Source organism: Pholcus phalangioides, unplaced genomic scaffold (assembly GCF_987345545.1).
Source record: "Pholcus phalangioides strain wild (caught in Gottingen) unplaced genomic scaffold, Ppha-v1.0 ptg000017l_1, whole genome shotgun sequence".
NCBI classification, from domain to species: Eukaryota; Metazoa; Arthropoda; class Arachnida; order Araneae; family Pholcidae; genus Pholcus; species Pholcus phalangioides.
Genome location: NW_028301610.1, coordinates 60599396 through 60613938, shown reverse-complemented (window position 1 = coordinate 60613938; position 14543 = coordinate 60599396). Strand labels below are relative to the sequence as shown.

The 14543-nt window shown below is 37.3% G+C and overlaps 1 protein-coding gene across 3 annotated transcripts in view; it reads left to right on the top strand.

The window, feature by feature from the left end:
• Window positions 1-14543, top strand: part of LOC149074200 (homeobox protein Meis1-like) — a 264678-nt gene that overhangs the window by 171502 nt on the left and 78633 nt on the right. For all 3 annotated transcript variants that reach the window (XM_089246885.1, XM_089246883.1, XM_089246884.1), the window contains exon 9: window positions 10404-10480. In XM_089246885.1, coding sequence (XP_089103011.1) covers window positions 10404-10480 — 77 coding nt within the window. The remainder of the gene's footprint in view (window positions 1-10403; window positions 10481-14543) is intronic.

The following is a 14543-nucleotide window of genomic DNA, read 5'->3' as shown; positions in this document are numbered from 1 at the left end:
GAATTCACCTTGTCTTTGATGTAGGAAAGCTCTTTAATGTGTTTTATAATATTTAAAACAAATTTTAAAAACTGCTCTTTCAAAGATGGCTCAGTTACATATCATATTCCAGGCCGTATGTCCAAAGGGAATTTTTTTTTCACTACTCTGTTTTAATCCTCTTTTTTTTTTTCGAATATGAGAGTAGGCTTTGAATCCCCCATCATCAGACCGAAGGGATTAAGTTCCACACCGGGGTGGTTCGCTACGTATAAACAGTATAGTGTGTAATTCAGAGAAAGAGAGAGGAGTCTCTGTGGAGCGAGGGCCCCATATAGCCTGAAGCGGAAAGAAGAGGGCATTCGGGGTATAATTGCTGTTACTTATCGGTGTTTAATATCGCGCGAGGTGTCACAGGAAAAAAAGAGTTCTTCGTCAATACCCGTAATCACTGTCGCGTGGGGGAAAAATATAAATACGCAGGCTGAATTTCAATCTTTGTAAGGTCGCAAAATGTCCATGCCCTTTTGATTAACAACGTCGAGGCTACAGCTTGTGCTCTATCGTTTCTAACGAGGGATCGTGTCGTTTATCACGTAATTAAGGTACCTGAAATCGAATGTTATATATGTCTTATTATTGAGAATATTTCTTTAACCTTCCAGTCGAGTGACCCAAACGTGAGTAACAGTGAAAATCAATTATAACGAGAGCTCACAATCACGAGAAAAATTGTCGCTACAACGAACTTCTAATTATCGGCGAATTTATATCTTTTACTTTTCTGGTTATGAAATAGTAGAAAATCCCTGCTATATCTACATTTTAATCGTCTTTTGGATGATTTTGTTCTAATTTTAGCAAAAATGAACAGGACTCCGGTCTCGAAATTACTCTCACAGCAGTTAATTCTGACGTTTTTACGTTTAATTTTGTATTTTCAAAACGATTTAGTGGACTAACCGAACAGTTAAAATTCTTAATTATCACATCATTGCTCAATTCTAATGCATAAGGATTCGTTACCATTTCCCCGCTAGCACAATTTGTTCAGCCGTTCGGAAACAACGTTAAATTGTAAGTTCCGTTCCTGACAATGACCGTGGTCTTTCAGTCACTGGAGAGGTGGTGATTTTTCTATGTCCATCCTTTGTTAGAAGTAGGCTACTTCAGAGTGGTGTTTACGAAGAACGTGTTCTAAGTGATAACAATCCATTCGTTTAGTCCAATTCTTAAAAGAAGAGAAAGAACCAGCCTTTTTTGGAGAATTTTGTTGACGGTATAGCGAAAGCTTAATAATTTTTCAAATCACTATAACCGAATATTTTTTATATATTTAGCTCTTCGACAATCACTTGTTATTGTTGAAGTTTTATATTCTACTGTTTTACAGAATGTGTCAATGCCACTTTATGTTTACCTTCTATTTACTTTCCATATGAGTGGCAATGCTCAGTCTTGTCTCTGCAACCATGATGTGAGATTGCATTTGTCTCTATTTCCCTTTACAATTAAACTTATGTTACGGAATTCCCTGCCCCTAGTGAATGTGTTTGACTGAATTATTTTAATAGTACTCACAGTTATATATATAGCGAGATCCTCGTTATATACTTACTGTGACTTTTACTGTATTTTAGTCCGCAATCTACATCATGCTTTTGGAATCGTTATATTGAATATTCGAGAAAATATGGAGTAGGCCTATAAGTGTAGCCTATTAGGTAGCGATCAACAAACCTATTGGTTTGTGATTATTGTTATTATTTTTTGAAATACACAACGATGTTGGGTATCTATAGGTGCCATCTTTCCCGTCTTCTTTTGTTTATGCTTAAATCCTACCGCATCAATTGATTCTTCGCAATGTAATCCTTTATAATCAGCAATAGGTATTTCGATAGTTTCAATGTTTCCCTCTCTTTTCTCCCAGAGGATTAAGTGTCGGGGCATATATGCCAAAAAGAGCCAGTCTTCGTGAAACCGTTCCGGGTTGAAAGTGAAAACAAAAAAGAGGGAACGGCTCTTATATCCAAAAAGCTGTTGAAAAAGTTTTTGTTGATGGGGGGAAAATCAGAGCATTTCTGATTTGGTAAGCTTTACTATATATATAGAAGCCGTGATTTAATTAAAACAAGAGAAGTACCAGCAGAGAGATAGGGAAATCGAACTCAATGCCTGATAATGGCGCCCACCCTAAGCTCCCAAAGTCTCTCGAAAACCTTTGCAACCTTTTTTATTTGAATGAAAGAAAAACATAAAATAAAGGAAAACACTTTCAGTGCCCTCCTGAAATCGCGTGCAAGAGCCTCTCTCTCAGCGCCAATGTAATTAATCATTTGAGTTTTTGGGGGTGTGGGTATTAAGAGCGAAGGGTGCCTAATAATAAACCCCCCTTCTTGTACCCTGAAAGTGTCACTGGGATGAAAGGGGCTTAGTGGCTATGGGTTGGTGGGTACAATGGGACTGTACGCTTCCCCCCTACGTTTCCCTACAGCTAGAAATTAATGATTTAAATCTCTTCTGGATAAGGGACAAACGTAAATAGAATTAAAAGGAGGAAAAAAAACAAATTAGTGCACCGGTGAATGAACTGAGTAATGGCGGAGCCGAACGGGGATTTGTTTTAAAGCTTTACGTGAATATTCCGAATTTTTAGACTTGAACGTCACGAGCATCGGATCAAAAGTTAAAAAACCGACTTCGGATGTTAAAAAACTTATAAGATTGTCATGGATGGACCATCGGCTCTTGCATTTTTAAAGCCCAAATCAGTGATAATAAGAAGAGGGAAACATATCTTATATTACGCACCGAAACGGGGGGACCCAAATAACCTAATTATGAATAAAGATCTTCAAAGAATCAATCTTCATGACTAATTTCAGATCTATCGAAAACTATGTTAAAAAAATGACTCGCTCAGCTTTCCTTGACTGTCAAACTTGACGCATGTAAACTCGTGTCCTAACCTTATACCTAACATTAGCACTCCATCATCCAGTTCCTGAAGTAAACTCGTATTTCTCCCTTCCAAAACGGTCAATCCTCGGTTTATGAACTTGATTCATTTCCGAAATGTTTTCAAATCGAAATAATTTTCCTATAGGAATCAATGTAAAATGAATTAATCCATTCTTGGGACTCCAAAGATCTCTAGTATGAACTTTTTACAACAGCTACTGTGGAAAGCCAATTGTTATCATCGAACCAACATCGGAGAAATTACCATAATTCGAAAGAAATGAAATACAAACAAAATGAAAACGATATTAGGGCAAAGTCTGGTTTCATGAATATGAATCATCTATAATCTGTGTCAAAGCCTTCAAAATCTCCGTTTTTGCAACACTATCTAGTCACGAAATATACTCCAAACCAACTTGACGATTCTCTATGACACTTGCTGCCATGCGTTGTAAACAAAAACTGTCAATGTAAGGATGATAAAATAATGTTTTCAGAAGTCACAGACTGTTAGTTCTATGTCAGATAATATTGAAAACATCTTTGAAAAATTTCTTATATCCAGAGCTTCGTAAAGTTTGAAAGGACTTTGCTGATCCACGGGCTGGATAAGAAGAGCCGTATTTGGTAGTGTGAAATTTACTGTGATGAAATGTAATTCCTCAATCACATTCTGTCCAGAAAAAAAACAAACTTTAATGTCAGACTTCTGAAATATGTTTCCTTCGGGATTTAAGACGTTTTGCGTGCTCGTAAACCAAGATTAGTTCGTAAACTGAATCATTTTTTTTTGTTCGTGAACCGAATTGTTCGCAAACCGAGTGTTGATTGTATTTCCTTTGTAAAATGATACATCGAAACATAAGCATGGATGAAAGCTACGGATTAGTCACTGAACACACACAAGAGAACAAAAACACTTTCATTTTGTTTGCAACCTTTGTTATTGATGTTTTGATACGTAAGAAAAGATTATAGGAAGGAAAGTTGAAAATAACTTGAGCTTGAACAAAACGATAAAGGCATTTCACTGCGCCAAGTTCGAAAAGAGGTTATTGTTCAAGAAGAATTCAGACTTTTATTCGAGTCTGTAAACGTTAATTTTGCCACATGCATGCTTTTGTGACTCGAAGTGCTCGTGACTCGAAAAAAAGTTGAAGACCACTGATTTCAGTGCATAATGCAGTGAAACCTCGATATAACAAAGTAAATAATAGTTTTATTCGATACGAATAAAAGAAAGGGTGAAGGGGTGATGATATTAAAAAAAAAGTCCTGAAATCACAACAAAACTTTCTAAACTCCATCGAAAAACCGATTTTCGCGACAAGTTTCTCAGGCAATGGGAAGTTCACGTACCTTCCTACACTCCTATTATGAAAGACTGAACTCAGTATGGAATATGTAAGGAATGGTGGATCTAGTTACGAGGGCGTTCGTTTGCGACTACTGTTAAATATTTGGATGCGTACTTTTTGCCGCTCGTCCTGCGTACTCTTGCCCACCTTGTCGGAAAAGAGTACGTATTCTAAATCTTTTTTAGAAAATGTATAACTCATTTGTTTAATTTATTTGCCGGTTTCAGTTCTCGTATCCTGCTTTAACAAACTATGTTTCGTGAAATTTTTGGGACGTCATCTCTTCGAGTTTCGTTTTCCCCAATCAAAAATCCGCTAGATGCGTACTCTATTACCGACCTTTCCTCCATACATCTCCACATCACGATCACTGATTAGAATCGAACAAAAAAGGCGATTGTTTCCTCAGAGAACGATCCAATTTCCTTGCCCTGGCGGTCGTATATTTACTCTCACTAAAGCAAGAAGAAGTCAAAACTTTTCCTTTGGTTACCGGTACAAGCTGCTGTAAAAATGTCTGTAATATTGAGCAACCACAGCGGAAAAATTTTCCCCTCATTAAGTTTCCGTCAGATTTGCTTTTGGCGGTGTTGAGAGAGAGAGAGAGAGTCAAACAAGGCTGTAAAAGGAATATATATGTGCTGGTGGTTCCGAAATTAAAATGTCGCGCTCACAACCCTTTTTGATTAATGAAATGTCAATATTTGCTGGCGAAAGGAGAAAACTAACTGTCGCACGCCTTTTCTGTGAAAGCCATTCATTCGCCTTCCCCTTCTGTCATGTTATTGTTAGGCTTCAAGTACCCCCTGCACAAGCAAATACCAACCCTTCTTCCACTCCATAAGATTCAACCCCTCAAAGTTGCTCGACTTATATTCCCAGGCTCAAACTACAATGATAATAATGATGCCAATTTCGAAATTAAACCTAAAGAAAGGTGACATCGAAAAAAAAGCTTTATATAAGCCCGTCAATTTCTATCTTCAGAATCCGATTCTGTACAGTCCGCCCTTACCAGACGGGGGGCCCCGGTTCGATTTTGATAATTGATATTTTGGAGTATTGATAATTTGGAGCCCCCTTAACCTCGATTTTATGTATTCTGTAGGAAAGGGGGAAATCGACGCATCTAAAATGCAGCCAAATCTATCTAAAATCTAGACACGCAATTAAATTTGAATCAACAAAAAAATTTAATGAAAATTTCTTACTCAAAAAAATTTTGGATTGATGAAAGAAATATATTTTCAAAACCAGTTGTAATTAGGACATAATGAAATAAATTGTCTGAGAACTTATGTAAATTGCAAGTCGATGAATCAAAAATGAGAAAAACAATTAACAGATAAAATCCCAGCACCCATGAAAATTCAGAATAAGCCTTTTCTGTGAAAAAATTTCAGAAAATTCAGAATTATTGAACTAAAGAAAATTCAGAATTCTAAAATGGAAGAAAATTCAGAATTCTAGAATGGAAGAAAATTCAGAATTCTAAAATGGAAGAAAATTCAGAATTCTAAAATGGAAGAAAATTCAGAATTCTAAAATGGAAGAAAATTCAGAATTTTAGAATGGAAGAAAATTCAGAATAAACAGAATAAATAAAAAATAATAATAATTCCAGTGATGAAAACTCAGAAAAAAACCGAATAAATGAAATACTTCCACAATTGATAAAATTTCATAATTGATAAAAAAATTCAGAGTTCAAGAAAAAATTCAGAATTTACGAAAGAAATTATCATTACAGTAAGTGCGGAGGGGCCCAAAAAAACTCGCTGCCCGATGCGACCGCACCTGTCGCACAGCCATAAGGGCGGCTCTGACTGCATGTATACAGTATTATACCCACGTTACGTCCGGGAATGAAAATCAGGAATAGAGAGAGCTGTTATCGCAATCCACGGAAGAAAAATCCTATTTCGTTTGCTGGAAAAAAAATAATAACAAAAGCAAGCGCAAGGGGATGGCATCGTTGCCTCACACAATCCTCATGTTTTATATTTTTCTCCTACATCCCATCCATAGATGGATAAAGGAAAAAAAAAGGTGATTTTTCTTTTTGAACCAACCAGCAGTTATCAATCTCGATCTAAGGCGGCTTCCCCATCCCAAGGGACCTATAAATTACAAGTTGGGAAGGAACCACGGATAAGGGAAAAGGGCCATCCATCCATCCAATGCAACTTTTTCTCCCTTGTATGGTTCTATGGAGACTGTACTGTATATAGAAATACATGGGATGTGTTTGACGCGGAATAAATAACGGACCAGCATTTGATTTATATCGAACTAGCCATAGACATCCTCCCTTACATTTATAAATATAGATATCTCTCTCTTTCTATATCGAGAGAGGTTCTTTCTACGTCGATATTTATTTTTGTTCTGGATGGTTCCATCGTGCCACGTTACACGTGCAAGGGTCTATGTGGCCAGCGCCTGGCCTGTTCTGGTGAACGTATTTCGTTAAAACTTAGTATATATGCTACCGCCAAAGTGCAGAAATCAGTTATTCTACAGATTATCTAGGTATCAAATCAGTTAATCTGCAGATTAGCTAGGTAATGTGCACATTAACGGCTTTTGAGATATATATACGTGATACGGACCACACATGGGAAAAAGAAATCAACTTATAAACAAAAATAATTTAGTTTTTGACCACCAGGTGGAAAAGTGGTGATTTTTTATTGCAACTTCATTTTTCCCATGGTGCGTATACCAAGTTTCAACGAAATACGCTCGCCAGAACGGGCGCTACATAGGCCTGAGAGTGTCGGTTAAACTAAAACAGTTCTGAATAGTGCAGGGTTCGTACATTCTTTGAAAGTCCTTGAAAAAAAAAAACAGTTCATTTTCAAATCTTTATAAGTCCTTAAAAAATCGTTGCAATCCTTAGAAAAAATCATTAAAAAAAAATCAAATCAAATCAATCAAAGTGCTTGTAAGTGCTTGAAAAAAACATTTTCGTGTGAATTTCTTCCATCAGTTTTTGTTCCCTCTAACTAAATTCCCCGTTAACCAGGCATCTTCAACCCGTTGCTCCCTGAAACACCCAGAATGCTCGATGCTCGTGCCCGATTTTGTGCTAGCGAGCACTTTTAATTAAACAAATTGTACAAATTGCATTCAAGGATTGAAATCTTGATTTCATGCATACGTATGTCCTACTTTCTGAAAGGGTGCTCCTCTTTTGGTAATGAGTACAGACAGTGCTCGCAGCTAGAAAAAGGTTGAAGACCTCTACCCTAAACCTTGTTCCGCTGGGGCGAAAATGAGTAGAGCAAAAAACAGTGAGCTACGAGACAATGTTCAAAACAGGACGTATGGTCACGCATACCTGAGGTATTTCTTTGCTTAAAAAGACATTGCCTAAAATCTGGCAACGAACACTGTGCTCAAGATATTGCTTCAAATTATTTTAAACTATTGAATTATATAATGAATGTCAGTTGCGTATAACTTTGTGTATATGTAGGTTGACCCTATTTCCTCGATAAAAATACGGAAAAATCGCCAGTTGTCACCAAAAATGATTCCAAAAGATAAGCAAAGCTGCTAATTATTGGAGCACCACTGCATCGAAGCGGTAGATTTAAGTGAACTCTATGGCCACACAAACACATGAAAATACAGCTATGTCCCAGGAAATATGGGTCATGTGGTCACCCTACATATATCACTAAATGCTTTCTGAATCTTTTTATTGAAGGCAAATTTCAATGCTGTTCCAAACATAAAATGATTTCTGCTCAGCAAGAACTATGTAATTGTTTTAAAATTATATATCTTCAGTAAATTGACATTTCAAACTGGAAATTTCATTATTAAAAAAAAATTAAATATGAACGAAGTAGTGTCATTAAAAGTGACACTACTGAGATCTAGGTAGCGTCCGTTCTCGTCGACATATTTCGTTGAAACTTGATGCATACGTTATATAAACCATGGTGAAATACAAAACTGATATAAAAATAAATATATTATCATATTTGTGTGATAAAATTTTTAGATTTGAAATAGCATATAGCTGAAAGAAAAATTGACGAAGACACGATACAGAATTTGAATGCAAAAAATTTATAGAAGAATGGGTTAAAATTTTTCGAAGTTGAAAAAAGCTGAAGATCATAAAAGCCAGCACCTGGGCTGTTCATCACCGGGGGGGGGGGGGACAACCTGACCCTGGCAGAAGGCAAAACGTTTTTGAGAGTGCTTGGACAATGCCCAAACAAAGCAATCTAACTCCCTACGTTTTGCAATGCAGCACTAAGGAAGTCCAGTGGCATAGAATTATTTAGACAATTTGAATAAAGAAAAATGTAAATAAAGCAAACAAATACACGAAGAATGTAAACCAAGTCTTCATCTGGTGGGACCACTCGTCAGCAGTGCCGTCTTAAGGCATGAGCTCACCCGGGCACGGCACGGGAGCCTCAGAAAAATCAATTGGACCGGGGGTCCATGGTACTCTTAAGACGGCCCTGCTCGTCAGAGCTTATATGTCGCCCTGAATTAAGAGGTATGAGAAGGTAGTCTCTCCAGGCTCATCTATTTCAGTGTTTCTCAATCTGGGGCCATGTGCCCCCCCCCCCCCCCTCTGCGGTACTGAGATATTCCGAGGGGGTAAGCACCATCAGAGGCGGATTTATGGTTTTTTCCGCCTGTGGACTACACAAATTTTGCCGTTCTTAACCCATTCTAGTCTGATTTCTGATCCGTCCATTACTCGAATTTGCTACCCTCGGGTTTAGCCCCTTAGCCTCCCCTTTCTCCGCCTCGAGAATTCACCTATTTCTCGTATTTCTGAGGCCCCCGTTCCGTGCCCGGGTGGGCCCACGCGTTAAGACGGCACTGGCTGGATCAGAAAGAGTGCTGAGTTCATTGTTTTTTGCGTTCAAAGTTACGGTGGAGGCGCTAAAATGAACACTTATCCCTGAGTGACAGAATAAAATATCATTTCTAGTTGCAGCCCTGTGCACCCGTGATGTATACAGCAATTGTTGAACGGATTTGGTCAGGAAAACGTACCTAAAGAAGTATTTTAAAAAGCATAAAACTTTTTTGAGTTCTCACTCATATTGTTACGACCCTCGACGTATCGATTTTTTCCCACTTTTGTTACTCCATATTCTTGGCTTTTGTTCGTAGGTATTTTGGTCATTTCCCGTTTCCTTCTTTTCCCATATTTCTGTCATCATAAAAAAAGTCATATATATATATATATATATATACAAGAAAAGAAGGTTATCGAGAATTGTTGTGTTCGGTCGAACTCTCTCCTCCGTTTCACATTTACGGCCATCGTAACTTCTGGCTCGAATGGGTCGCCAACGACCATTTTCACAACTACTGGACGTTGGTCGTCTAATAGCACCCTCCGGGGCTAGTGACCATTGGCTTCCGTTCCGCGTATATATGTATCCCAGATCCCGAGGCTACACTAACAATATATATAAAAAGAAATTATTTTCTCGGACAAAGAATAGGTTTGCACTGACCATCGTTATCTCCAGTGGATAGTTTTGACCCCAGTCACATACACATAGACTTGCATATCTTTCTTCCCCAGTTCCACATATTTCACCTGGAAGAGTAGCAAAGGGGAATCTATAAAATGTCGGCCATCTGGATACAGATACAGTCCGTTATAAATTCGGGTCCAAACCTGCAGAACTCGGACAAAAAACCGGTTTTGAGGCGTGGCTAGCACAGCGCGGGTGATTTAAATGGTAGATTTTGCGTAGGCACACCACAAAACCGGTTTTTGAGCTGCAGAATTTTATGGGTATAGAAGCGGCTTATAACGAGAATCTCTCTCGCTATAACGACTGATTCGCAAGTGATTGTCAAATACCGTATTTACTCGCATATAGAACGAGGTATGATCATAGACGGAGATAGACTTGAAAGTTTGAGTAATTCATGATGATGATGTCAGTTCATTTATACGCATATATAATATAATGGCGGATGATGGCCTAGATTTTTCCAGTGGCTATAATTCTGACCAGTGGTTTTTTACAGGGCTTGGAAATCGCAACTTTAATTAAAGTTACCCTGTACTTAAGTATAAGTATTTCTTGTTTTTTACAGCATCCATACCCTTCTGAAGATCAGAAGAAGCAACTTGCTCAAGATACTGGTCTGACGATTCTGCAAGTGAATAATTGGTGAGTGAAAACCTTCGATAATATCGATAATTGATCAGTACCTACAGGGTGTCCCAAATTGTGTGCACAGCAGATATCTTTCCAACCGTTGACTTTGAAAATATACTTTCAATTGCAAAAAGTTTTCAACTGACGTGCAGTTTCGTAAAATCTTAAAAATTGTTTGAGGGGTCATATACATAAAAAATAAAGAAATTAAATTTTTATACAGTCCCCGTGTGTTCAAACGTCAATTACAAAGTTGTCCTATCTCTTCTGAAGCAAACAAAAAGAATTCCACGTTTCCAAGTGCAATATTCGTTGAAATATTTGCGTTCAAAAATCGGAGAAAAATTGGCCGAATATGCCGAGTACCGAATAACAATCGAATATTCATCCCATCTGCAATGCTTATTTTATGGTGTTTGTTTGTCCTAATACGGCCTTCATCCCATCAACCGTTCGTGATGTTTTGATTTAAAAATTGCTCAAAATGCGTTCAGAAATCCCCGTACCAGTTTTGAGAGCGAAAATACAGTGTATGACAAAATAAAAGAAACTAAATTTTTTTACTACACCCCCCCCCCCCCCGGGTTTTATTTTCCAATCGGAAAGCCATTGTCCTGTCTCTTCTGAGCCCAACAAAAAAAATCACGTGTTTTTAACTGCAATATTCGCTGAGATACTTCAATTCAAAAATTGGGAGAAAACACACAGAATAATGGAGGGGGGGGGGGGGGAAAGCGTTTTGCGTTAGTTTATGCCATCCTTTCCCAACTTTTCTCTGATTTTTTTAAATTCAAATATTTCCGTGAATATTGCACTTGGAAACATGTAATTTTTTTTGTTGGCTTCAACAACTTTCTAATTATGTTTTTGAGCACACGGGGACTGTATAAAAAATTAATTTCTTTATTTTTTTTATGTATACGACCCCTCAAACGAATTTTAAGATATCAAGTAACTGCATGTCAATTGAACACTTCAACTGAAAGTATGTTTTTAAAGTCAACGCGCGGTTGCAGAGATATCGGCTGCGCGCACAATTTGGGACAGCCCGTATATGATGTCTGATAATAATCGCAGCTTTCTTTTCGGAAAGCTCAATCGTCGTTTCTGCCGTGGGGACAGACAAAACGTGTGAGGTAGAGTTAGGTTAGTCGTCGAGTGTGTCGTAATGGATATGAGATGTCCTGCAATGAAATTCGTGTCACGCAGTCGGGAGATCCATCGACAATTTTAAGGACAGAGGCGATCTCTACAAGCACGTCTTCAAGTCAAGAAGAGGTTCGTTTGTCTTGTGTGGAGAGAAGAGAGAGATGGTGTGGAATTCACACACGCGGTATAAGTCGTTAAATACTCCAATAGGAAGGAGGTCTTTGTGTTTGTTTAATGGCTCAATGTGAGGTGTGTATATAATCCAGTAATTTTAACAGGGGCCGATAATGAAACAGCAGGAAATCGAGGCACGTATCACGACTTGCCTTATGGATCCTTTTAATACCTTCCCTCACCGTTAGACGACATAGAAGAGAGAATAGAGTGTAAGAGCTCCCGATAAAAATCCATTATCCTTGATGGAAGTTGAACACGCCACGAGTTATACGACTCGTCGACAACTAACTTCCCAGAGAAAAGTGAGCATCTCGATTTTTATCTCTTTAATACTATTGTAGTACCGACATACCACGATTAGATGTGGTGCCGCGAACTGTTTGGATCAGTGGTTCTCAAAGTTTTGTCTTTCGTGTATTCCTTTGTCTATTCATGATTCATCTGCCGCTCTTCAGACAAGTTTAGTAGATAGATATTGTGCATTCATGAAAGAACCACTCTGAGGGCCACATTTAGCCGGCTGGCCACGGGTTGAGTATATATAGTTTAGAACTTTAGATCGATGAAACTGTCATATCAAGATAGTTGTGGCGCCGTAAACTGTTTAGATGGATGAAACGCATCTCGGTGATCATCATCTACTTCATACATGCTCAACCTATAGCCCGCGGAGTAATCTGATGCGACCCGTGACCTCAAATCAAAGTTTTTATACAAATATAAAATCAGAGCCCACAACAGGCAAATCGGACAAGGTGGCTGGCAAAAAATAAATAAATGAATGAATAAACTAAATAAAATGAACCAAGTGACGCATTCACTTATGTGACCCGTGGCACCTTTACAGATCACTCATGTGACCCACGGTTTACAAACCACTTGGGTGACCAACGGCACCGTTCCAGATCATTTAAGTTGCCCGCCAAACATTTACAGATCACCTAAGCCGCCCACGGTACACGTGCAGATCACTCAAGTGATCAGCGGCATATTTATAGATCATTCAAGTATATTAAGCATATTTAAGACCATTTATTATTACCTGCGGCGCTGTTCCAGGCTATATACCGAAGCGGCCCGAAACACTTTTTTGAAACCAGAGAAGTGGCACGCACTCTTCTATAAGCTGAGCACCCTTGATCTACTTCCTCGTGGTTCTCTTCAGGGCCACAACTAGATGCTTGGTCAGCCGGGACAAGCCAATACCTTCTAGAGCAGAAGGCCTGACCCCGAGATTCGTGACGTCATCGAATTCCGTCCTAGAATCGTCTTCCCTGTAAGATCGTTTTCCAGCAGCACCACACACTGTAGCGCCGTTATATATATTTTTTTTTGACCCACCCCGCTGTAATAGATATTTTTTTCTTATAAAAAAAAGGTTGAATTACCTAAGAATTTAGCACTCGAATGGACGAGTTTATACTTATAATTCAACATTATTTTCAAGTATCAATTAGAGCCAGAGTTTTTACGAAAACTTGACAATATTTGAATTACCATTTGACATCAAAATTTCCCCACGAGAATTTTTCGGAATTTCATTTCTGTTGATTTTAACCAAAAAAATATCCATTGAATACCAAAATTCAAGTATATGTAAAATATCCTTTATTTTTCATTAAGATAGACATATGCAATATTCACTATATATTTTGTCATTTAAAAATTATATACAGTATATACAAACTTTTCACGTAATGTGTATTTTATTGAAAGGAAGAAAAAAGAACGAATGAACAAATATGCTTTGCTCCTTCCAGAAAATTTCAATGAAAACTATGGATTAGATATAGATTGTATGATTCTCATTCGTACACAAATTCATAACATTCAAGTAGTAAAAATCCATTTCAAAAATAGTTTTTTTCTTCAATATATGTCACCAGTTTCTTCTTTGCATAAAATTGTTTTATTATTTATAACTTCTCTTAAACATTCATTTTTATTCGAAGATTCTTTAGAAATAAGCCAGAAAAAAAACAAACCAAGAATACGTAGATTAATTTTGAGGTTTGTTATGAAGCAAAGTGTGATCTATGTTCAAGATTATAAATATCATCAGGTTCATATTTTATTTAGGCTGGGGAGAAAAAATTCTATCCAATGTTTTTCACTACACACATGGAATTACACAAGAAATAAAACTTGCTAGAATTGAAAAACAATCTTTAATTGAACATTTGCATTAAACATGAATTCAACATCATTTTTCAGTTTCTCAGTCACAACGTCATTATATAGAACATAACTAACAACTACAGGAGTTGACACGACAAACCCCTTTAACCAAATTTCGTATGATTATGAAACTTCCATCTTCACACATAACCATCACACATAAACACATTTCTTTTTCAGTACTTAAATGCTCAGAGTGGAAAGAGTATCTAAGTTTTTTCATGAAAGCATGTGAGCAATATATATATATTCAGAACTTGATGGCAATTTTCTGTGAACGACTAAAATCATAACCACCATCATTTATGTATAACTTTTTTTAAAAAAAAAAAGGGAGGTGTAAAATGTACCAGTAATGAGACACTTATTTCAAAGATTTAAAAATAAAAAATGAATTTAAAGGTGAATTTGAAATTTTGAGCTGATAATGATGGATAAATGTTTGACTGATATTGAAAAGTAATTGAGTAAATATTATTTCAAGTTTCGGAGCTAATTAATTAAATGTTAAGTGGCCCATTACTTATACATTTACCGAACTTGATCAAAACAATCAAGTTTCCTCTTTGCA